Genomic DNA, 25,874 nt, shown 5'->3' on the forward strand with positions numbered 1-25,874 from the left:
TGCAATCATTTACCATTTTTGACTGAACATCCTAGATCACATATATTGGTAAATTGTATAGTTGGTGTATATATAAATAAATTGTCCCCTCGCCCTCTGTGGGCAGTCCCTCATCCATCCAAGCTCGGGTCTTCTACCAGAGGCCTGGGAGCTTGAGGGTTCTGCGCAGTATCTTGGCTGTTCCTAGGACTACACTCTTCTGGGATCTGATGTAGCCACTCTTCCAGTTTGGGGGTTACTGCCCCGAGTGCTCCGATGACCAGGGGCACCACTGTTGCCTTCACTTTCCAGGCCTTCTCAAGTTCTTCTTTCAGGCCTTGGTATTTCTCCAGTTTCTCATGTTCCTTTTTCCTGATGTTGCAATCGCTTGGTATTGCGATGTCAACTACAACGGTTTTCCTCTGCTGTTTGTCCATCACCACAATGTCTGGCTGGTTTGCCATTACCATTTTGTCGGTCTGGATCTGGAAGTCCACAGGATCTTAGCTCAGTTATTTTCAACCACCTTCAGAGGTGTTTCCCACCTTGACCTCGGGGCTTCCAGGCTGTACTCCGCACAGATGTTCCTGTACACTATACCAGCCACTTAGTTATTACGCTCCTTACAAGCTTTACCTGCCAGCATTTTACACCCAGCAGTTATGTGCTGGATTGTCTCAGGGGCCTCTTTGCACAGTCTACACCTGGGGTCTTGTCTTGTATGGTAGAACTGGGCCTCTCATTGCTCTGGTGCTCAAGGCCTGCTCCTGTGCAGCTGTGATCAGTGCCTCTGTGCTGTCTTTCAGTCCAGCCATTCCTAGCCATTAGTAGGATTTCTCGATATCAGCCACTTCAGTTATCTGTCGGTGGTACATCCCTTTTCCTCCCATGATGGTTCCTCCATCACCACATGATCTGTTTTCCACTGCCTGAGACATTCACCGAGCACTTCGTCTGTTGATGCTATGATGCCTGACATGAGCTTCCATGTGGTGGGGAGACAGGTTATTGGCCGATAGTTGGATGGAACTGTTCCCTTCAGGGGATCCTTCTGGATCAGGATTGTCCGGCCTTCAGTTAGCCATTCAGGGTGGGTCCCATCCTTTAGTAGCTAGGTCATTTGTGTTGCCAGGCGCTCATGGAGTGCAGTTAGCTTCTTCAGCCAGTAGGTGTGAACCATGTCAGGCCCTGGTGCTGTCAAGTTTTTCATACCTGAGACTCTTTGTTGAATGTCTGTCACTGTGATGGTTGTGATGATATATATATATATATATATATATATATATATGTATGTGTGTGTGTGTGTGTGTATGTGTGTGTGTGTGTGTGTGTGTGTCATTATGTTCTATAGATAACGAAGTAATCACATTTTTACCACCTTGATGCAGAGAAACATGCCCACACAGTTTTACAATGTGTTGACCCCCTTGTGATATTTACTTGTGAATTAAAAGCAGATGTGAAAAGTAACATTAAAAAGCTTTTCAAGTCCTTTTTGTAAAGTTTGTATTGTTTCAATAAAAACTATATATAATAATATGATATGTAGTATATATAAACATTTACATATGCATATATAAAGTAGCGTTATTTGTAATTATAATATTATATTTTATTGTGTTACAAATACAGATGTATATTCAAATGTATATCAAATAAAAAAAACTATGATAATATTTCTCAAATTTACCTTTGATTGTTGAGTTTTGAGTTGAGTTTTTTTCAGGTTTCATTTACAGACAAGACAAATGATTTGCAAACTATTTCTTTCTGTTTTTATTTATATTACTCAAATTTTGCACCGAATATTAACTTTTCAGGTGGAAATTAGGTTCTATTTTTTTTTAATTTAGTTTCATATAATGTTAAACAATATTTTTAGTTCACAAAGTTTTCAGAAAAACAATTTTGTTTTGTACACAGAAAATATTTCAAAAATGAAAAAAAAAAAAAATCAGAACAGACAAATAAATTTGATATTTTTTTTAAACAAATTTATTTAATCTGGGCATCAGTTGAAATAATTAATCCATTAATGTGATTACCACTAAACGAGGTTTGTGCTTACTTATTTTGATGTATGCATTTATATATGATTTACAGGCGGTATACAGAAGAGCCCTCAGCAAGTATGCTGTGTCTGCGCAGTCTGTAGCGCCCCCAGTGGCCGGAAGCAGTACTGAAGAACCAGCCGCGGAGTCTGCGTTGAGTCCACCGTAGCTCTGCCGACTGGAGGGATGTGACCCCGGAACAGGACGCCCTCCTACAACAACACACCATTCAAACAGAACACAGAAGAAAGTAAAGCTGGACCAGGAGGGGTAAGCACATATCGATCGTTTTCTTGACGAGTTGCACATTGTCAGGGGTTTTAGGAACGATACGCGTGTTTGAAAAACAGCGTCCAGACTTGTGGCAGAGCAGCGGCACCTGGATGGTGTTTGCACCCATAGGAACTTCATTCAGGCTTTTGTCTGGGGCATGCTAGCGAGCTAGCTCGGCTTGTTAGCACTGGCCGCTTTGCCTTGGTCAGCTCGGGTTTGGTAGAGTGTAAAAAAAATGTCTCTTTCTATTATAACGTAAGAGACTTGTAAGTCGTTCAGGGTAAGGTCCTTATATTTTACCAGCACGAATATAGCTCAAGAGCCGTGTGGAAAATGCGGGGAAGGCTCACCGTTTGCTAACGCTACAGTTGAAACAGTCAGCCTCCCGCAACATGACAAGAGCCGTTCAGTCATATGGGGAAAATAAAGAACTAAAGATTTGTGTTTATTTAGTTTCGATTAGGGCTTTGCCACATTAGTTGGTTTTCATTTTCTATTGTGCTTTAAGTAAACTGAGTCAGTAGTCTTAAAACAATTAGTTGCACGGACCATCGCTTAGGTTTAGTTTGAATTACTTGTAATGAAGGTTATGATATTAACATTATACTTAAATCAAGACATCAAGAAAACAAGAAATCAATATGCATGACACAAATCTACACGTTAATACAAACATTCCCATTAGCCCCCACTCAAAGACTTATATACTGCTTAAGCTGCATAATTATTGTAAATATGAAGTTTACTCCCATAGCTAACTTCACTGGTTTTCTATTTTTAAATCGTGCCAGCTATAGATGCATTGTTCCACTCTGCCTCTTACAGTGTCTGCTTTACCCCCCATGTCAGATAGCTGACAACCTTTAGTGGCAAAGCTGGCACCCAGCAGGCAGAAGGACATTGATGAGTGCTGTAGCCAGCAGGTGTCAGGGCTTGGCCACAGGCAAGCTCACTGAATCCTCCTGGCAACTAGCAGACTCGGTCATGTACCACAGTATGTCAAGCCTGACTTCGTTTGCACATTCTCCTAGGTGTCTGGATTTTTGGGAAAGATTAGGGCCACTTGCCTTCCCACACTCAGTAGGGCAAGTGCTCTACAGAGGCTGCTAAAGCTCCTCCAGCCCTGAGGGGACGTCATCAGCTGCCTTCATGCTGATATTGGAAGGCTGGTTCATCTCATAATCACTTGTTCTGTTTTTGGCAGAACCCTTGGCATTTTGTGGTCGCCTGTTGTATCCTGGCACTGTAATTTTAGACCTGCACTTCTGGCTTTCACACCCAGTGAGGCCTCCGTTTGCTTATTAGACCTTCTTAATTATTTTAACAATTCTAACATAAAAAGCAAAGCCATCTATTTTAGTTCTGTCATTTAGGATATTTCCAGCTGTGTTTTTATTGAATTTACCAGATATTACTCTCCTTTCCTTGTCTATTGTGCATGGCCTCCTGCATCGCATTGTTCCAAGCCCACAGATCATATATAGCTGTTTGCTAATCTGAATTTTATGCCTCGCTTTGACGCTTGTGCTTTTGAAAATCTCACAGCCGCACCCCCAAGGGACCCACTTAAAGCAGCAGCTTCTGTTTTAGTTCCTTTGAGGGACCCTGAGGATTAAGCATAGATGTTCTGTGATCATAGACCAATGATATTTTTTTAATATATACCATGCTCTCTGGAAAAAAAAAGTGTTTTATCAAATTAGGCATAACTGAGACATTTGCTCACCAATAGAACTAAACATGTAGAAGATAATTAAGTGCACAAAAGGATTGTTAACTTTTAAGGAAAAATTTGGAGTAACTCTGGCATTAAGTGTATGTGTGTAAAGTGTAATTTGCAGCTTACTATAATTCACTCTCAGGAGGGCCTACTAACACCTTAACCCTTAAATCTTCTGCTCCACCATTTGTTAGAGCCAGTTTTTTAATGACTGCAGCGAATCTTATTAAAAATTTGTGGAAGTAAAACTGCCTGAGCCATCTACTTGGTTTGGGTATGCAATGCTAAAAGTTAATATGTTGTCCCATTACAGTTTCAAATTTTGATATTATTATAATAATTATTATTATTATTAATAATAATAGTAATAATAATAATAATTGTCTTATTTGTTAAAAAAAATCTTAATATCAATGCTCCCAAAACTGAAAAAAATACAAAGAAATAAATTTTCTCTCTCTCTCTCTCTCTCCCTCTCTCTCTCTCTCTCTCTCTCTCTCTCTCTCTCTCTCTCTCTTAAAAGACACTAAATGGTTAAGAGCTTACAGCTATGAGGTAAGCTTGTGTAGTTTATCAGGATTTTTTGAGTTCATGCCTCACATGGTGACAACAAGACATGACCTACTTAAGGGTCATGTTTTCACAATATGGTTCACCACCATTGTCCCTAAAAACTGTGGCCATTGTTGTGATCGTTGTCCATTTGAACATGCAGACAACCAGTAAAGCAAGTCAGAGCCTTTCAGGCCTGTGGTGTCTGCTCAGCATGTTCATGCTGATGGACAGATTAACCTGGGCTGGCTCTCTGTTATTTTGAGATAATTGGCTTTGGCTGGCACGTATTTGACCAAAAAACTAGAATGCAAATGCACTTGCAGGGTTTGGCCTGCTTAGCTTTTTTTTTCTCAATCTAAAATGAGCCACTGAAGTTCAAAAGCAGTATTAATGGATTTAAGCAAACATAGACTACACTGGAATAAATGTCCACCAGTCTTGTTTCTAAATTGTTATAATTAAATCAGTGTATTTAATCAGATGGCAAACAGTGTGATGAATAGATTTGCACATCGGTCATTCTGCTCTGTAAATGATCAGCATTGCCCACTGAAAAGGTTTCCTACATATTAGGATCAAAAGAGACAGAAAGACTGACAGTGCATGCCGTTAATATCTATTTCTTAAAACAGTTATTTGACATGCAAAATAATTACACAGAAACATTTATCAAGTTTGAAATCCTCAGATCTTAGCTTCCTCCCATAACTGTTTCAACACTTTACTTTCAGAATGGATTTTATTAACAATGTGCCCGACTACAGCCTACTAAAGTCTCCATGAAGTACATATACACCTGTGGCTACAGGTGAGCTAATTGCTAAATCAAAGAACTTCCTCCAGGCTGTGATACATGCAGGAATATTTTCACCAGTAGGAGGAAAACTCACTACTGGTCAGTGATGAACCTTCCGGCATCCACAGAAAGCAGGAAGTTAGTCCATTAATTTGATGACTGGATTGAATTAAAAGATTCAATAAATAAAACTGTTCCGGTGCTTTTGGAAAATACAGAACCAATTCCTGAGTAGAACCGGTTTTCGATTCCCATCTCTTATCAGTGTTTGTCATTTCTTATTTATTATTTGTTTAATGTTAATGTGATGGTCAGCTAAGCTGGCATCACTTACTTTTCTACTTGCATTAACATTACTGTGATAGCACAGTTGCATCACATCCAGTGCTTCCCAGGCACAACACTGAGGTTTAATTTAGCTTAGGAGAAGCTCCTAAACACAAAGGATGATTATGAATATTCATCCTTATTAGAAAGAAAAATGGATAAATAAATGAAAGAGGATCTCATTGGCCTGGTGGCCTGCGGAACATTAGAATTTGGTGGCTGAATGGGCATCACATTTTGTGTAAATACTTGGCTTTTGTGGGGCAGAGTTAACTATTTTTAAAATTTAAACAATTGAGATAATGGTTGTTTGATCAAGTAGATGTATGACAGATTAATTGCCAATCAAAATTGTCAGTGCTTATTTACGTTGTTTAAATTCTATCATACATTAAATTGTAATTTTGTTAATGATTGAAAACCCCCCTGTATGCACAAGAGACTCTTGTTACTTTAGCAGGTGAAGTCTTATGGAGCCAGTGTGTTATGCTTCACCAAACCTTCCTCTTTTGTCATTCATGGCAGAGTTCAGACCATGACACGGTTCAATTACATGAAAAGTCACAAGAAAAAAAAAATGGTTGAATTGTGGTTTTGACTGAAAACATTATTTTCTTTAGGTAACTGTGTCTTTTATTATATTTATTAACTTTAAATGGCTTTCATGAAAGTGTTAATGTTCAGCAGAAACAAGTGTGCATACATGCAGCGACACACAGCTGCTCAGCAAACCAGGCCAGAATACTGGCTGCTCAGCTGGCAGCCATACCAGGCTTGCAGCCTACTAATGTTTCTCACACATTTGCTCAGGATGTTGGAGAAGTTCATGATTGAATTCAAGTTATTTTTCCCTCTCAATTTTCCCTCCCTGCTGAGGCTGTCAAACTCTCAGAGTCATATTGCAGTTTATTTCTGCTTGCTGCAGGAATTTGATTTGTAAATCAGACATTGTGCATCATGTGAGCAGTGAACTCCAGAGCCAGTAACAGCAGACCAGGCTCTGTGCAACTGTGCTGGTGCTTTCTGGGAGCTTCTGTCCTACTTGACCCTCGATTAAACGTGTGGACCTATTGCACTGCATAATGTATCCTGGCAGCAGACCTTCATTGCAATGTGTGCTCTAGCCAGACACCTGAAACAGTCTTGTTCTTTATGTTTTTGTTTCTCAAAGACACCAATAAACAGTTGTACACATACCTGTAAACAAGAAATTCGGCATCTAGAGAACATATAAGGTTAGTCTCTATTTTTGTAGGAATATTACTAAAGATGGCATCTTTAAGGTCTTTAAGAAATGTCGCACTGCTCTGACAGTGTTTATCATAGAAAATGTGAATATTTGAATCAGACCTACTTTCATCATCTGCTGGAGGGGAATGAATGTTTGCTGTAGTCTTTGTAAAAGCTGAGATAACAGTATAATACCCAAATTGGTATAGGACTTGAATAGGCATATTTTATGGCTAAATTTTATTTCATCACTGAAAAGGAGTTGCTGAAGAGAAAGCTGTCTCTTTAGTCTCTTCGGTGTGGTTTGGAAAAGCTAACATCAATTAAAACCAGAATCTGTGAAGACAGATCTGCTATTCTTAACAAAAGATTTAGAGGTGCAGTACTTTATGTACTCTCCTTGGAGTGAGTGTGTGTGTGAATGGTTGTTTGTCTCTTTTTGTTGGACTGGCGACCTGTCCAGGTGTACCCTGCCTCTCGCCTGCTAATTGCTGAGATAGGTTCCAGCTTCCCCGTGACCCTGAATTGGACTAAGTGGTGATGGATGGAGGGAGGGAGGGAGGAAGCTATATTTAGCAAGTTTTCAGACCCCTCTATCGATTCTATTTAGAAAAGTGACAAATCTAGCGGCATTTTCTGGTGTTATTGGAGAAAGTACTGAACAGCCTTGGTCCTTGTGCAGGTCTATTCAGTTGTGGCGAGGGATATTTTCTATTTCTTTTTCTACCGTTTTGAATAAAAAAGCAATTAAATGCGTTTTTCTAGACGTCTATTGTTTGATTCAATCATCCTTTAAAATCCACTGAAATGAAAAAATGTTACTTTTTTAGACATTTGTTGTTATGCAATTAAAATTTGATTAGTAAAGTTAAATGAATTACAAAACATCTCATTAATTTGTTTAATTTCTTTTTAATTGCCTCCCATCCCTAGTTTTTATTTCTGCTTAGATCAGTATAACAGAGTTAAAACCATTTCGTCTGTTCTGGAAAAACTCCTTTAAGGAATTATGCAAGGAACAGCTTTTTTTTTTTTATTGAATTGAGTTAATGACTATAATCTCAATAATGGCCAAAATAATTTGCAGAATCATTTTTGCCTTAAAACTGTCATATTTACCTATTTTTTTTACATGTTTTTTTACTTGAGTTTCTTTGTTTGGTATCAGCAGTGATATAGATTGGTTGGGTCGCCTCAAGGGGCTCAAGGAGATTGTGTTGCCTCAGCCCAACATCACAACACTGACAACACCCCAACATCGACAGAGAGAGGAGAGGGGGAATTAGGCCAAGATCAGCATTAAAGAGAGTCTTTGATTACATCTGAAATGTTGTCTGTATGTGTCTGAGCCTGGCTGAGCATCCCTCGAGGGATTAGTGTTGAGCCAGCCCACCTCTAGAAGCGAACCTCAGGCGCACACAAAAGAGTCTGACAGAATCCTGTGGTTCTTTAAAGGATTTATGATGTGTAATGCAATAATGAGAGCCTAGCAGGCTAGATATACCACATACACTCCCCATATTTCTAAATATTTGTTTGTTTATTCATTTATTTACTTATTTTCTAAAAATCTATTTATAGTTTTACTATAAGACTTTCAGTTCTTGACAAAGAAACATTGTGTTTGCAGTTATTTCAAGATAAAACTGATTCAGAGGTCTCAGACAGCTTCTATCCTTTATTATCTTCTATGTTAGTTTGCCATTGGGAATTTTCATATTTTCCAAATATACCTCTGAATTCATATGCATGTTGTCTTGTGGATGATTTTAGCTGTTTAATTAATGCTCAGGGGTCTCCAACTCCAGTCCTTGTGAGCTACTGTCCTGCAGGTTTTAGATGTCTTCTACAACAACACACCTCTGCACAAGCCTGTTAATGACCCAGCTTAGCGATTAAGTTCGGAAATTTACGGTGACTTCACGGCTGAGTCTAGCTGTTACATGATGTTTAAATAAGGCTACTTTGTCAATATCAGGCGTCTTATTACCACTGTAATGCTGTAACAGATAGGTTACCTGTTACAGCTACAGAGTTCATGAATACATGATTCAGCAGAGCTGAGTTTAAGGTTGTTGACATTAACACCCTGTTTATTAAGCATTTGTCAAAGTTACACATATGAATCTGAAGAATCAAAACAGACTAATAGTTTATTTGTTTATGGATGAATGTGGGTCTGTGTCTTGGCTAACATAATCACCAATATTGTTGTATTATCAAAGTATTTCATTTATGCAAATCAGATTAGTCACATCAGCATCTGTATGTCTTACCTAGTTCTTCCTTTCAGTTAAGTCTGTACAAACCAAAATATGCCCAGATGTATATTTTCATAACATTTGGTGTGTTTTAATTTCTTTTAATTGAGCTCAGCATATTCTGCCTACATTACCAAGACTAACATTAGCATTGCGTTAAAGCTTTGTAATGTACCTAGTGCTTCTCTGGTCTGTTTTTCAGCAGTAATCCTAAAGCACTGATGTAACATTGCAGGTTCATTTGTCTTCTAACTCCTGAAAAATAATCATTTAACAATCTTGTACTATAAAGTTTAGTAGGCTGAAAATTTTTATTTTTATTACCTTATCGTTTGCATCAAATTGCATTTTAGAAATCAAGAGAGGTGCCTGTGGTGGTCCATGAGTAGCTCAGGTATAATTGAGGCTGCTGAGAGAGTAACGCTGATCAGAGGCTAAGGAGTGTTTAAAACAGAGCAGCTTCTCCTTCACATCAGCAGTAGGCAGTTGAGGTGGCTCAGGAATTATCTTGGGTGACATTCACTGGAGGCTTTCTGGGCTAATTAAACTGTATGGAGACTTCTTGGTTGTCAGAGAACCCTGAGAACAATATTAGTTTAGTGCAGCTCTTTTTTCCGTCTAAAGTAAATACATGTTAATAAAAAAATAAACTCTTTTTATCATTGAGCTGTGACTATTAAGTCTGTGGCAATGAGGCACATTAACGGAAAATCTTTCTTCAAGAAGACTGGATGTGTGAAAGTAAACATTATATAAATATATGCACAGTTTTAATCATGATTGTGTACAGAAACATCTCACCAAATATGTGAACAGCAAATATTTTAGTTCTGTAATTGTTCTGCAGCTTAAAATTCTAATCTAAAGATGAATTTTTCTGGCACATTCATACTGATGGAGAAACTGAAAACCTACAAAAGAACTGGATCTCTCCATGGAATATTGCATCCTTTCCTTGTTTTATATCAGGTATTGCTGTGAAAGTGGTAGCATTGTCAAGCAAGGAAAAATACAAATCACAGTAGTCAAAACAGTCAGAAGCCTGGAAAGAGACGGTGCTAAATGTGGATGGCTTTCAACTTCAAAAACGAACATCAGAGATCCAAATTGCCTCTTTCATAAAAGCAGAAGGCCTATTTATACAGATGATGATTGTGGAATATATCGTCCTTTTGTCCAATAGCAGGCATGAAAATACTTGTGTTGTCAAGCCTCAAAAGTATGCCTTAATTTTGGTGGACTTGTTGTATAATGTTTTCTTTCATCAAAGATCTAAGATATTCTCCTCATCCTCTACTCCTCATTCAGTCAAATCCAGTCAACGTTCAATTCCCAGCGTTCTTCTGGGAGTCACGAATGCTGAGTTCTAGTCGGTCTGCATACTGCACGCCTCCTCTCTGACATGTTTCCTAGCGTGGAGGTTTATCTCTCCCATTTGTCTGAAGCGAGGAGCCCTGAGACATGATCAAAAGAGTCACTGCAGCTGATCTAAAGACACTGCCACCACCTCCCTGCACCCTCCACCAGCATCCTCTCTATAACACTACCCCCACCCAAATGCATTCACACACCACCATCACCAATCCCCTGAAGGTTTAGTGAGCAGCTGAACTGACACCGGTGAGTCTCAGTCTTTCACGTCTGTGTTGCTTTGTGTCTTTAGCAGCTCTCCAATTAAACTGGTCCTGACACTCAGGTTGAAGTGAATAATGCATTTACATGCTCCTTGCTCACTGTCCTGCTACCGTTTGATATGATTGAAAAGAGGACAAGAAGATGAAGTCAAGTGCAAGTTGCTTGGAGTAAACATCCACCCAAGGTTGTTGTAATTACAAAGACTAACCAGAAGCGTGGCCCCCAGCTGCTCCAATCTGGATGAATCCTCACATTGGTAAGCTAATGCTAGCGAATGGCCAAAGGGATCCTTTTCTTCCTTTCTCCCCTGGGTTGTAGAAAGCGGGGATGGCAAGCCAGCTCCTCAATTAAATATAACCCTACATCAAACAGCCTGTCAACATGCATTAGTGGCCCTTTGTACAGATAAGAGGCCAAAATAAATTGCCAGAACTATCATAGTCTCTTTGGCTTGCAAAAGCTTTTTATGAAATATTCTTGGGGGAGAACAAAACCTGACATGAATACTGATATTCTCTCCATTAAATCTTACTTTTGTCTCACAAAACTGCTCTTTTGTGAAAATGATTTCTTCTGCATGCTAAGCTTTTTCAATGACTACATTTAGTTTTAATATCCAGCTGTGTTTGAAACTATGTATATGATGTGTACACATTTAAATTCAATCAAGAGTTGATTAAAAAAATCCAGCTGTGTTTATTGCGTTCTGTTTTTGATGGATTGTGAGAGATCTAATGCGACAACAAGCGCCCTTGATGTGAGCATGCGCGCACTATCACAGCTGAACCTATTCCTACTCTCTCACCCACATTAGCTTTGGCAGCTCCTTTTATCATTTGATTTTCCCTCCCTCTCTTCTCCCTCTTCGCCTACATTCTGCATTTCTGCAGATTGACAGTGAAAATAGGTCATTAGTTAGAAGAAGAATAAGAGATGGAAGCAGGCAGGGGTGAGATCTGTGTGAAAGCTGTCGTGCAATATTAATGATGCAGTGAAGTGCCAGACCTGCACTGCAAGTCTCCTGAAGGGGGTCAGGCCAAGTAGCTTAGACATCCAGAGAGTCAGAAAACGTTCTAACACATTTTCAGTCATTTTACCTGGTGTACGGTGTCTGATCATCAGTTAAGTCTTCATGGTTAGGGTTTGCCTCAGATCTGCAGCACCAGTCAGATTGGATAACTGATACAACTCAGTATGACTTTCCCTTAAAACTGTCATATTTGTTTTGGTCCTTGTGTAACACAATCTTTTTTTAAATCTTTTTGTACAGAGCTACAGGAGCAGGGGGGATGAACCGCGAGGAGGCGCCAGGGAAGTCTCCTGAAGACATGTACATCCAACAGAAAGTGCGGGTCCTGCTCATGCTTAAAAAAATGGGATCAAATGTAAGTACGCTGACTTAAGGTGCATTCATACCTATATGTATATAACCAAATCAGGTAGTTATTGTTTGCTTTAAAGATGGAAAATATATTTTCAGTTAGTAACACTTATTATTATTTGTGAACGACTTGTTCAAAGTATTTCATAAAAACTGTTGAACCTTTTCAGTTTCAAGAGTAAAATAAATCATGTTTAGCAATTTAGTGACCCATGAAATCCACTATGCATGACTCAATAAAGTAAGTTTGTGTTTCCAGTTTTTTTATTCATTATCCAAAAAAGTGGTTGTATTTTGTTGGGGTCATATTTAAGTTAATTAATTAGCAGCTTTGCTAATTAGCTTTTTGGTGACATGACTGAAATACTGCTGGTAAAGACTATTTTCACTCTTCTTTTTCCTTCCTCCATCACCCTCTTTACATACCAGATTAAGCTGTTTTAGCTAGACAAAAATCTAACCAGCCGACAATGGCTGTAAACAGAGGTAACAGAAGAGATTTCCTTACAAGATGGCACTCCCATCCCAGCATACAATGCAATATCACATTCTCTGTTTACTTAATTATAGTCTTGGTTAAAAAAAAACATAAAATCAGCATGAAACCATGATATTTTGGTCTGTACCCAAGACAGAAAATGAGCAGACATATAGTCTTGAATGGCTCAAAGTTTGACTGATTGTTTACACTTTAGTAGAACTTGGCAGAGGGAGCAAATTCTTCTTTGACCCTAAAATATTTGAATAGAGAGAGATTAGTACCAAAACATGCAACCAGAGTTGAAGAAGCAATGCAGCTGAATGTATTAATAATTTAATTTAGCTAATGATTGTTTAAAATCATTTTGTGATTCACTGGTTAGTTTGAAAAAGAGTTTCTTGACTGGGCCTTTTAGATCATAATTAAATTTGTGCTTCTGAATCTGTAAACTCACTTTCTTTACTCCTCCTCAGCTTACACCAAGTGAAGAGGCTTTCCTCCGGAATTACGCAGGTGTGGTCCACAGTCAGATGAGCCAGCTACCACAGCATAACATAGACCAGGGTAAGACTGACACACCCCCTCCCGCATAAGCACACAAACTCACAAGAATCTTCTAGCAAGCTTTATTCTCAAGAGTTAATTGTTGGTCAGAAAATGGTTAAACGATTGAAGTTTTTTTTTTTGTTTGTTTGTTTGTTGTGGGTTTTTTTTCCCCCTCCCTCTTCTGTTTTATTTATTTTTTTTATGTTTCCAAATTGGTGATCAGTGGCAGAAAATTCAAACATCAGCCCACAAGCACCACCTTTGCACAGGTCATAGATGCACTGCCAAGCCCTGACTGAAAACAAGAGAAAACCCCTCCACACACATCACTCCCCAGGAGTCTTTAAACCAACAGGCTAAGCTAGTTCCCCAACTGCTCATGGGACAACTGAGTTTTTCTCACCAGCACTGAGATTAATCACACAGCAAACAGATGGAATAATTAAAAACAAATGAATCATCCTTAGAGGGAGTGCAACTCCAGTGTTGCTGCTTTCAGTAAAGAATACTGTGGTGTTTTACTCTGTAAAGCAAATCACTGCTCATGCGTGTTTTGGACTTGTGAGATTTCAGTATGTAGATACAGTACATTAATCGTGTAGTTTCAATGTACTACACAAGAGGGCGCTGTTGAGCTAATCAAATTTTATTCACAAGAGGGTGCTGCTTCATGTGAAGAGGCACTGCAGTTTTAGAGATCTAGCAGCAAATGGTAGATATTTTTTTGTAACTACTCTTAAGATCCAAAACACAGCTGTCAGAAAGGCAACCCACTGTTCTGCTGTGGTAAACCTGCTAGTGCTCAGGTCTGTCTTTGCTTTCTATAAGATGTTTCCCTCAGGGGAGCTGAAAGGCAGGGGAAATTGCTTTTAATGATTTACTCACATTCGAGTGTCCTTGTCTGTGTCCTCTCTCTGCGAAGAAACAATCGGCCCTGGTTGAATTAATAAATCTGTTTTTCTATGTTAGTGGATTACATGATGATTATGTAAGATGTTAGAGAGTCAACCAAGGCTGTGTGGATTCCATTATAACTCTACATTTGTTCATCAGGCAGCACAAAACCATTTCATAAAATAGGAACATGTTTTTAAAATGACAGCATCCAAACATGAGGATAGTGTTTATTTTCTTTCATAAGCTAATGTCAGCTGTTATCCATAGTTATACAACTATAAATTAGCTCTTACTTTATGCTTTCTTGCTTCATGAATTTTGGTAAATGTAGAACTCTATCGTTGCTTTGTCAATACGAGGGTGAGCATCTTTAATTACAGAAGAATATAACTGTGAGAGGTGCTGCAAGTATGCATTATGCATCACAAAAACAAACACAATGGGCTTGCTGTGTGCCAGTGAATTATTTGTGGTCTGCTTATTGTCTGAGGTATTGTGATTAGACATTACGAAGAAAGAAGTGTGTTATTTGTTTTTCAATATTCAAGGCTGCACAAAGGACAGCATTTGGTATGTATTTGTCAACTAGGGATCCTTTTGAGGTAATGTTAAGACATTTAGCTGCATGAGGAGCAAAGTTTGCTGTTTTAATGTAACTCTCATACTCTAAATGGTAAATTACCAGTATCATTTATGACAAGGGGATTTTAGTTCTAAAAGTAAATGTTATTTTGTGCAAATTATATTCAAGGTTAATTATGTTTTACAGTCTCTTTGTACATGAATTTTCCTTATTTATACCAAAGAGGTGTTTGTATAAAAGGTTTTAAGATAGTAAAGTATTGTGCACAGTGCACTAGCAGGATTGGAGACACACGGACCCATCCTTAAATGCAGTATGGTGCAGGATGTTCTGATGCTAGCTTCCTCAAGGTGTCTGAGCATGGAGCAGTAGTGTCGGGCGTCAGACATGGCCCTACTGATTGATTACCGGCTTGCTTGGAGGACACGATGGCATTGTGGGGAGCAAAGGAAATTTTAAATAGAAGTGCATATCTGAATACACACAAACACTGACCTCTAAAAGTGCATCAACTAAGATATATTTAGGCTAGTGTTCAGAAAAGATTGAACAGCTAGTTTGTTACTGGTTCGTCTGTACAGAGAAAATCAACTCACAACAGTTAGTTCTCATGTTTCTCACAACTCCACTGAATTTGCATTTCAGATAGCTTTAATTGGCTGATTACCATAGATGCAAATGCTGAATTTTTATTTAGCAATTTAATTAGGCCAGAGAAAAATGGCACTAAGGCTGATATAGTCTCTGCTTTCATGTTATGAATACCTTTAATAAAGGCTCGTTTTGGTTGTGCAGAGGGACAGTGTATTGTCTGAGCAGAATTTTGTATGCTTTGTTATTTACTGTTTAAATTGGATTTAGATACAGGGAAGCAGAGACTTTTCTGAATAACAGTGGTTGCTGTAGCATTTTCTTTGTAATTTGGTTCTTATTTTTTTCTCTCGGACTATTGCATCCACACTTTTCTACCACTGACATCACTTCACTTTAAACAATAATCGTAGGATTTAATTAGCCTGTCTGATTTAAACCAGGAGTGTTAACTTGTCCCGGAGAGATATTGAAGGACCTCATCAGAAGAGGAACGTAGGTGGAGGATAAGGAGGAGATGTTGTCATGGCAACTTTGGTGTGTCCCAGGGAAAGTGGAGCGTTCCCTTGAGGTTTGGTGTTGCTGTGACTTGCCACATCGATAGACGGGGCAGGTGTCATTAAGGGAGCGATAATTAAACAGCCAGTGTGTGATATTCTTATGTCTTCCAGTGATTTCTGTCACATTCACTGAAATACAGCCTCTGCCATTTGAGAAGTCACTGGAGTCATGCTTTATCAATACATGTTTCATTCTGTCTGTCCTACAGCTGTAGTTTGATATCATCTCTAAACAGGCCTTTTCTAAGAGCAAGTCAAGTCACAAAGAGTAAGGACTCTTCTTTTGTCCGGCTTCTTTTCCTGGACAGTCATATCAATTCTAACTTCATCCTGTTTTTTTTCCTGAAGTATGAATCTGAGCAGTGACCTTGATTTAGAAAGAACCATCCCTACCTGACTTTATTTCACAGAGACAGACACAGAGGCTTGTTTTTTGCTCTCATAAATGTTCTCATCTGAGTCCCCCAGGTGTCAGTATGTAGTTGCATATACACATTATACAAATAGAGCTTTTCGGCCATCTTTTAAATGAATAAGCTAGTATTTTTTTCAGCCTTTCCTTCAATGCTACTGCCTCAGTGGCAAGATAAACCAAGGGTTTCACTAGATTGAGTTCTGGTTTGTCTCACTGAACTTGTTCCACTTTTAAAATGTAAAACATATTATGTCTATGCAAAGAGACAAGGTAAAGAAAGAGTTTACAATTTAGATCAATCAGAAAAATGAACTTCATTGTATCTGTGGCATTGTTTGCATAGACCCCCTGTAAGCATTGAACATGACAAGCTGGACCACACACACTCCCCTGCTTTGTGTCATTGTTCTTAACCCATCCCCTCTGTTGTCGGTGTCTTTATCCCCTCAACTGACCCTGCACAGATTGTGACCTTAAATGCTGTTGATGCTGCATGGCTGCAACACTGGAGTGATCGTACTGATGCTTCTCTGCTTATTCAGCCTAGAAAGACTGGCGGGATGCAGTTTGGTGCCTTTCACTTCAAACAAACTCCCTTTAGGTTCATTCACAGCGTTCTTATCCAGAGAGGTTTCACTGAAGCACTTATGTTTCTTTGTTAATTTCAAGCAAATCACATATTGATTTTTAGTCTCTCAGAAGTGGGAAGAAAGACAGTTTGCTTTTATTGTTGCTGTGGTCGATGGCTTGAAGCCAAGATTGAAAAAGATTATTTCTTCATTCATCTCTGGTCTATTTTTCATTAAATTGGTTTGAAAAATTGTTTTTTTTTCATATTAAAAATCTTTATCTTTCTTTAAATTTATGTTTATGTAACAATACAACAGCTGTTCTAGCATGAGATGTTGATAGGCATTTTAATTTGAGACCTGTTTAATTTATTCATTACAATTTATTTGAAATATTTGTCTCAAAGCAGAAACGATCATTGTTTCATAAAGATATTAAAGTCAAACTACTGCTTTTTGCTCTTCTTCAACTATGGCATTTGCTTTAACTTGTGAGGAGTTTGATAACATGTTTTAATGAAGGACTGATCACGTCACGTCTATTGTTGCTATGTTGCATGTAATCCATCTTCCTGAGGTGTTTGGTTCACCTCTGTGAGGCAGGATAAAGCAAAGAGGGGATCAGCACGAAGCAGATGGGAGGGCTAGAGGATGGCTGGATGTAGAGCTGCATCGAAGCAAAAACCAAAAGCTGCTTCCTCACACACAGCTGCGCCAATGCAGCCTGATTTTATCTGTCGCTAGGCAACAGTGTTTAGGGACCTGACGTTTCCATCATATTGGCTAGAGCTGTTGTGTGTATGTGTGTGTGTGTTTGAAATTGGGCGAGGTCTAAACATGACTCTCAGTCAAAGTGGTCAGATATAGCCCAGCCCGTGGAGGTATTTTAAGAGAATATCTGTTTGGTTATTTGGATCAAGTTGCACAGTGTCCTTCGTCTGAACTGCCCGTTTTAGAAGGATGAACTTCTTCGCTCAGTCATCCACGCTGATATTTAGTCTGATAAATGGGCCTTGGAAAATGTTGCATCAAATCAGAATCTTTTAAGGGAGCTACACTACAATTCAGTCAAGTTTTTGCATATGTGTGTGTGTGTGTGTGTGTGTGTGTGTAAACTCAGTCTGCAGCAGCCTACTTTTGTATCTCTGATAATTAAATCTCACAAACACTTCAAGCTCTTTTTCAAGCATTTGTAATGGTGTCGATCTTGGTGTTAGTGATAGCTTGCATGTCAGGTGTTTTTACATCAGTTCAAGTTGATAATTGCAAATGATCACACTCAGGTGTAATTTCCCTTTTTTGGCACAGTCTAGACCCAAACCATGTACTTTCTGTCATCATCAACAGCATTAGCTTCAATTACAAGGAGTTGCTGAGCACTATAGTGCAGAAATAATTTCACAATATTTTTTTCTCATAGACCTCTGCCACCTCTTTACTAAAGTTTACAGTTTAGTAATTTAGTTTATTTTAGTTTAGTTGATTTTAGTAATGAGCTTTCGTTGTATAAACTAAACTGCTTAATATATTAGATACTGAATTGGTATCGTGTATTTTCTTTAATGTTAGTCAAACTTAATTGGAAAAGTATAATATATTCCCTTACCTGAGAAAAAAAATCTTTGTATGTGTGCAGTGGCCCAAATGACTTTTATAAATCACAGTTGGCAAGCAACTAATGAATGATTCCTTTCTAAATAAACAGCTGACAAAGTTTTATTGTGTATGGATTCATTTGTCCAGTCAGCCTAGAGGCGGCTGTAATCATTAACTGGATCACATGAAGTAAAACAAAGGAGACACAAAAGGAATAGAACGAAAACCGACTTTGTAGCATGTCAGTAGCTTCTCTGTATACCAGATGCTTAGTGAGTTTAGTATTATAAGCTGAAAGCTTGTATTTCGTATTCACTGGCAGTCTGGTGCCTCACAGCTTTCATTGCCACAGCAGAGGAGATTGAATGGCTCTGAAGCCTCAGACCTGGCTTCATATATATTGTGACAGAGCAGAAGGGCTGTGTATCTTCACTAATTTCCTGAATCAATTCGATTCACAACAGCCTATTTCTATGCGATTTCAATTAATTTTAATTTGATATTGATTAATTTACAGCTAATTATATAACACCATCTTTAAACTTTTTTTTTTCTTCTTTTCACTTGACAATCAAAATCAGTTATCTGGGAGTAATCAGATTACTGCAATAATCTGCTCTGACACATATACATTCATTTCTGAAGTACCATAACAACACAGTGTTTCCCCAGATTCCGAGCCAGAAATGCTGTGATGGAAAATTAAATAAATAAAAATAAATAAAGACATGAATAGGACAGAAAAAAAAGTTAAACTTTCTAAATGTCCTGATGAAACCGTTTAATTCAGTGGAGTCGCTCTAAATATTCTTAAAGTTCAGATCTCAGATAATGTGTTGATGTTAATAAAATCTACTAAGAATATTGGATCCATTGAAATTCGTCTGAGCCGACAAAAATTTCTTTCAGTGACGGTAGATTCAGCTTGATCAGCTGTGTGCGTTGCCGTGACGACCATGACGCTATCTGCATAAAACCGGAGTAGGAGACATACTCCATCTGCTCCTCACTGGAGCAAGATGCTTCCATGTTCACCTGCCTGTGAGAATTTAGAGAACTCTCAAATTTTTGCCTGATTTTTAGCTGGTTGGTGTGTTTTCCAACTCATGGACTCTGTCCTCAGGTGGAAACTGTGTGTACGCACGCACATGTCTGTGAGTGCTGGTTAGCTAGCGTTGCTTGGGGTTAGATCGGTTAACTTTTAGCTACAGGCAGCTCGGAGTTTGATGGTTGTCAATCAACCACCCCCACCTTCACAGTCCCCCTCTCAGCTCCACCCCTTTGTCCATTTTTGGATTTTCTGAGACTAACGACACGCGTGACACTACCAAGACGGTGGGAACGCCCAACGAGCTTAACTTTTGCTCTTCAGAAACCTACGGGTGACGTCACGGAGGCGCCGTCCATCTTTTATATACAGTTTATGGTGTGCTCGCTGCCGTGGACACAGAGAACAACCCATAGGCTGTATATAAAAGAGCAGGCGCAGCTATGACATGTCTTCATGTAAATCCGATAAATAGCATCAGACTGTTTTCTGTCTGATAAAAGGACGAAGTGTAAACCTGTTCTAGAAGAAATTTGACTTTAAATGACCATATCGGATTTATGTTAAACTACATGCATGGTGACATCACTTCCTGTTGTTGAACTTGATGGTGCCCATTAGCATTAGCTGCTAAAATGAGTGCCGCGCTCTTAGCGTTAGTTGCTAATCTGAGCTGTAATACGCTGCAAAAGATTTTATAGATGGATGCAATCCACAATGGTGAATGAAAACATCTGAACTTGACATTATCTCGACAAGAGAAGCTGATTTTAGAAGGAGGAAGTGCAGAGGAAACCATTTGTGTGTATATATGCTAAGCCCTGGTAAGTCATGAGAGGGTCACGTTATCGAAAATGAGGATTTAAAAAAAATCGATCTCCAAGTTTTATGAATCGATATTGGATTTATTTATTTTGAATCGATTTTTTTAAATCCCAACCCTACAAAGCAGGCTACCACTGTCAGCAGGCTACTCAGTGTGTTACAGCATCTCCCATCAGGGCACTGTGATGGCTTTGCTCAACATGTAAAGACAGCAAGAGATGAATTTAACTGTACACACATAAAGGGTTTTTATGGCGAGTCTTTCCCCTTGGCTTCATAGTCACCGCTGACAGGATTTACATGATGTTGATCGGATCTAAAAGAATAAATAAATAAAACAAACTAATTTACTTTGAGATAGAATTAATTTAGTATGATCCAGTCACAAAATAGCTGAAAACATGTAGTAACTTTCTTGGATCTTGTGATTTATATATGAGGTCTGAGATGTCTGTAGACTGAAAAACAGTGTGATATGAATGCAGATGAAACCTCCATGGCAAAAAAAATGGCCTTGTTTTTGTTCAGGCAACACAACACGTATCCCAAACCCTTATTCTACAATTCTAAATAGCAAATCCAACTTGTGTAAGACTACACTAAAGTCCTCTGCTCAAACATGACCAAGTCCCAAATCCAACACCAGCAGAACATACAAATTGCAGTTGATTGCTTGTGGTGCATTTTAACATCTTTAGTGTGACATAAGATGCATTTCTATTGACTGCAACACTGGTTTATTTTCTTTTTTAAATTAAAGGGAAAATCTTTTGTCTGCTGCTTAATTTTTGGTTTTCCATCAGGCACAGTTATAATGATTTTTGCCTTGTTGGAGGAAAGAACATCATGTGTACTTTCTTCATTAAGGTGCATTTCTACATTCTTCTTTTGGTTCTCAGGTGCAGAGGATGTGGTGATGGCATTCTCAAGGTCAGAGACGGAGGATCGGCGACAGTGACCTTGGCCCCCCCATCCCTCACCCCATCCTGTACATGATCCACAACAACATACAACTCCACAAACACAACACTGATGAGCTCAGGAGAAGAAGGGCGCCTACGAGGGGCAGAGGAGGGGAGGAAAAGACACACATGTGGCTGCTTCACTCTTCACCCGGCCTTTTGTACCCTGCCCTTTCCTCACACAAGTTGGCACACTATTACCTGAGATGCCCTCAAGTGGGTCACTGTGGGCTGAAGCCAGGGCAACGAGGCAGGCGGTGAAAACACTCGCTAATTGTGTGGATAATTATCAAATGTAGTTTTGGATTTTTTTTGTTTTGTTTTGTTGTTTTCCTTCCTTTATGGCAGGGGGGTTAGGGTTGGTTTTGCTTAGTATTGTTTCGTCTGTGTCAAGATGTCAGGCAGTGTTACGAATTATATCTGCTACGGCTGCTGGAGGAACCAATCGGCAGTTGATTGAAGCAAAGAGAAATATAGTGAGTGAGGAGAGATTTTAATTATTTCTGCTTTCACCCTATCTGGGCTGAAGTTGTTTTTGATTTAGCTGTCATCATGTAAAGGCTTTGTTCAATATTCTGTCCATCAGGGGCTTCATTTTTTTAATACATTTAAAGAAGCAAGACAGATATTTACTCCATCACCAACACAGATGGTGTGTTATAGATAAAATTTGATTTAAATCAACTTTTTTAACCAATGATGAAGCACAAATTTCTGTTGCAGAATCCAGACAGGCCCATCAGGAGAAGTAAAGCTGCGTTGATCTTTGATACTCATCCATCGTTCTTTGCTTTATCAATATCTAACTGCAGCACGGTTGCAGGTATTGATAGCAGCCTCAGTCGGATGCTGCTCCTTGCTGATGATTTTATTAGTTTTTCAATCAAACCAGAAAATGGAACTAAAACAGAGCAATTTAACCCAACCGGGTCAGTTTTCTCTTATGTTTTATGATCTATAACACTGCAAATCATGTCCAGATTAAGTATTGGCAGGTTGATATCAACCCTCACAACAAAGATGGGATTAGTCATCGATGTTGAGTCAAGAAGGTGGGGGCAACAGGTCTCCTGGAACAATCAGTGCGATGTATAAACAGATGCTGTGTTAGGGCTGAGGTTTATTTTGGTCTTTATATGTGCGTGAAAACTGCACGGAGTGTTATACATGAAGCCCCGCTCTTTGTTCTGCTGCTTTATTTTTAAGTCTTTTGAGTGTGTAACAGTGCTTTTCTCATGAGGCAGAGCACAGGAATGACAGACACTACCAGACATAATCACATGAAACACAGGTGTACACATCCTCCCCACACACATACTAGTTTTGGGTAATTGTGACATGTAAAACCTTTTTCTTATTTTAATTGTACATATAGTTGGGAATTTAGAAAAATGAATTAAGTGTGCCAATTGTATTTTTTTTTAATGTAAGTTAAAATCACCATAGCTGTTCAGACAAGCTGTAGATGTAATTTATTATTTCCTGAATTGACGCCCTGTTTCTGAGACACATCATTACATTAGACAGTGGAATCCAAACACGAGCCGCTCTTTAATTAAATTAGCAGAGGTGGCTCTTTATTCACAATAAAGTCACACAAACTCTAATTTTTAACTACCTGTAACTGAAGACATGAAGCCAAACATCAGAACAATGTGCTATTTCTGACTGTACTGTATCTCTTGCACTATTATCAGTGGGATATTTGCAAAAAATACATTTAAATATTTAGCACAGAGATTCTATGTTTGGTTCAGTTGGTGAGAAAAAAACTTTGTAAACTCTTTTTTATTCCTTCAATGATTTACAGAAAAAGAATCTGTTATAATTGACACAACTGGACTATGAATGATTAAATATTTGTTAAAAACAGGCTTTTTTTTTGTGACTTGCTCAATATTTAAAGTGTTTTAAGTACCGGTAATTAACTTGTGAATGAATTGTTTTTCAGCCGAGCATGTCTGCTTTGTGGTTTCTGTTAATTTAGCTGAGGATCTTTGAAGCCTTGCCACAGTGACCATTGTTTGTACATTCTTTGCGTCTGTTGAAGCTACTAGCTACTTTTAAAATGTTTCTGGGAAAAAAAAAATAAATATAAATTGTATGGGCAAGTGTTATCTGTTACGTTGTTGGCAATAAGTTCTATTTGAATGTCTTCAACAACATCGCAATATAAACAGCCAACAGATCATCGCTGTTTTGTTAGTTTACTTTTGTTTTATAACATTTTTTATTTGTCTATGCATTTTTTATTTCTCTTAACAGGTGTCTTACTGTACATTTTACCTTTCAAGGTTGAATTGCAGCCTTCCATTGAATTGTGAATGAATGTGTGTGTGTGTGTGGCATCATTGTTAAACTTAAATTTTCAGCATGCTGTTGAGTCGGAGTGAGGATTGTGTATCTTTTTACTGTGATGGCCTGTTGTTGCCTAATTGGGTTTATTTTGTTTTGGGTTTTTTTTTTTTTGTTTTGTTTTTTTTGTCTTGGCTTTGTATTTTATTTCCCCCCTCAGTTGAAATTGATAAGTTGGTTCTGTTTTGTATGGCTGCTGACCATGTCTTGACTTAATGCTTCCAAATCCTATACCAACTGAACCATTAAATAACTTTTAAACAGTGAAAACTTCCCTGTTTCTCCTTTTTATCCAAAACAGAGATGAGATAGAGAGTTACACATTCAGCAAATATGGGCATTCAGGAGTGTAACAAAATAAAGGGTTTTCAGCTAATTTAAAATAAGGGTAAATTTGTGGCTTTTTGTTAGACTTATTACATAAAAAAGAAAAAGTTGCTATTTGTTCTGGCTGATAAAGAAATGCTGTTTTTCTATTAACAAGATCAAACACAAGATTATCTTCTTGATTAAATCTTTTTTTCATTCTTGGCTTTGAAAGCAAAAATAAACCTTTCCTTGTCGGTCAGCTGCTCTGAATTTGCTCCAGTATAACTGAATTGTTGAGAGCTGTCTAAATGTACGACTTTATCACATCAGTTTAAGGATTTGTCAAAAGGCTTGTAATTATGAAATATTTTGTAAAAACTTGGTATTTAAAAGCACAACCCTGTTATCGTCCCCAACAACCACCCACAGCTTCTCATTATCCTGTCAGCTGTTAATTGAGTCTGATGTCTAAATTGGGTTTTATTTGGTCATCAAGTGAGAGAAGGGATTTCATGTTTTTCCTGTGCTAATGATGAACATCTGTTCACTTTTTCTTTACCTTCATTCATAATGAATAAGAAAAAAATCTGCAATTAAGAGGAAACAAGCTCAGGGAATAAAACCCAGCTGCTGACCAATTTTTTGTTTTTCATGCGACACTTGAGTGTGAAAATCATTTATATACATTCAAACTAGTTTCATGTTTTGCTTGTTCTATTTAAATCTCCAGTCTAAGCCCTGGTTTGATCCATTTGATAGAAAGTTTTCTGAATAATTTACCTAAATACATAATCATGGTGAGTTTAATGTATTTATAACAAATAAAAAGACTAAAATTCATGTCTGATTTATATAAGTACTAACATGATCTTTTTTACTCTTGCAGGGCAATGTAATGTATTTATTATTGGTCCCTGAGATGCTTACAACTGTACTGGAGCCCACCTGTTCCAGGCTACTAAAAATAAGCTGAGCCTAGATTTTTAATGGAAAATTGCTGCAATGCAGACTTGAAGAATGGTGCAAAGAATATTTAAAAGTTGAGCTCCATAATAACTTGCATTATTCCAATAAGTAACCACCAAAATATCTGACTACTTTGGTATGATAGCCATCTGTGAATTAGCCATGAGGCACCTGAATGACTCAGATTATAAAAACAAAAATTCTCTAATGTGAGGAAGTAAAGATTGAACTATTTGGCCACAATTCCCACAACACTGTGTGAGGAAAAATCTAATGAATGATTGAGGAGTCCCACAAATAAGAATAAACCTGTAAAACAATAAGAAAATCAGTTAGAAGGAAAATAGCATTGCTTTTCTCTACTGCAAGTGTTATTATCTAAAGGGAAAATGCAGTGAAGCTAACCACTACACATTGCCTTCCACTTCATCATTCATCTCAGGGTGAATGTTGTTCCTTTCTCTGCCTAGTTTGGAAGCATGGGTGTTAGATACAGCCAGGCTTTAGTACCAGCTGCCCCCTCTCATCATCCCATTAATACCACCCCCGCACTCAAACATGGTGCTTCATCATTTTTTGTAGCGCTTTTTCTGTCATGGGGGTTTGAGACTTATAGGAATAGAGGTAAATATGAAAGCAGAAAAATGTAAAACCTGAAGTTAAAAACCTTTCATTGCTCATGGTCTCAGGATGATGTAAAGGTTTACGGTGAGATAAACCTCAATCATAGCACCATTAAAACACAGGTTCAGGAACAGGGGTGTTGCTGGATAGACCTAAAAATGTGCATCAGTGCTCAGCCTGGTTGAACATGAGCTGGAGAAGCTTTCAAAGACGGTTGCCAAGGTTCAAGAATCCTCCAAAGAAGACTCCCAAACATTCTTTAACCAAATACTATTTAAAAAAATATACAAATATAGAAAAAAATTATATGTATTTGTATGAAATGTATTTCAACTGTAT

The 25,874-nt window shown here is 38.2% G+C and overlaps 1 protein-coding gene across 1 annotated transcript; it reads left to right on the forward strand.

The window, feature by feature from the left end:
* Positions 1-2,145: 2,145 nt before the first annotated feature.
* On the forward strand, positions 2,146-23,906 carry ctnnbip1 (catenin, beta interacting protein 1). Its single transcript, XM_042003680.1, has 4 exons — positions 2,146-2,300; positions 12,098-12,212; positions 13,163-13,253; positions 21,219-23,906. Exons 2-4 carry the CDS (start codon positions 12,117-12,119, stop codon positions 21,275-21,277), a joined length of 246 nt encoding a protein of 81 aa, XP_041859614.1. The 5' UTR covers positions 2,146-2,300; positions 12,098-12,116; the 3' UTR covers positions 21,278-23,906.
* The last annotated feature ends 1,968 nt before the right edge of the window (positions 23,907-25,874 follow it).

This window comes from Melanotaenia boesemani, chromosome 13 (assembly GCF_017639745.1).
Source record: "Melanotaenia boesemani isolate fMelBoe1 chromosome 13, fMelBoe1.pri, whole genome shotgun sequence".
Taxonomy (NCBI): Eukaryota; Metazoa; Chordata; class Actinopteri; order Atheriniformes; family Melanotaeniidae; genus Melanotaenia; species Melanotaenia boesemani.

Bases quoted from the DNA above. Each gene is read 5' to 3' on its own strand.
- ctnnbip1 (XM_042003680.1), top strand. From the start codon at position 12,117: ATGAACCGCGAGGAGGCGCCAGGGAAGTCTCCTGAAGACATGTACATC. The intron at 12,213-13,162 runs GTAAGTACGCTG...ACTCCTCCTCAG, and splicing joins TTAAAAAAATGGGATCAAAT to CTTACACCAAGTGAAGAGGC. The intron at 13,254-21,218 runs GTAAGACTGACA...TTTGGTTCTCAG, and splicing joins ACAGCATAACATAGACCAGG to GTGCAGAGGATGTGGTGATG.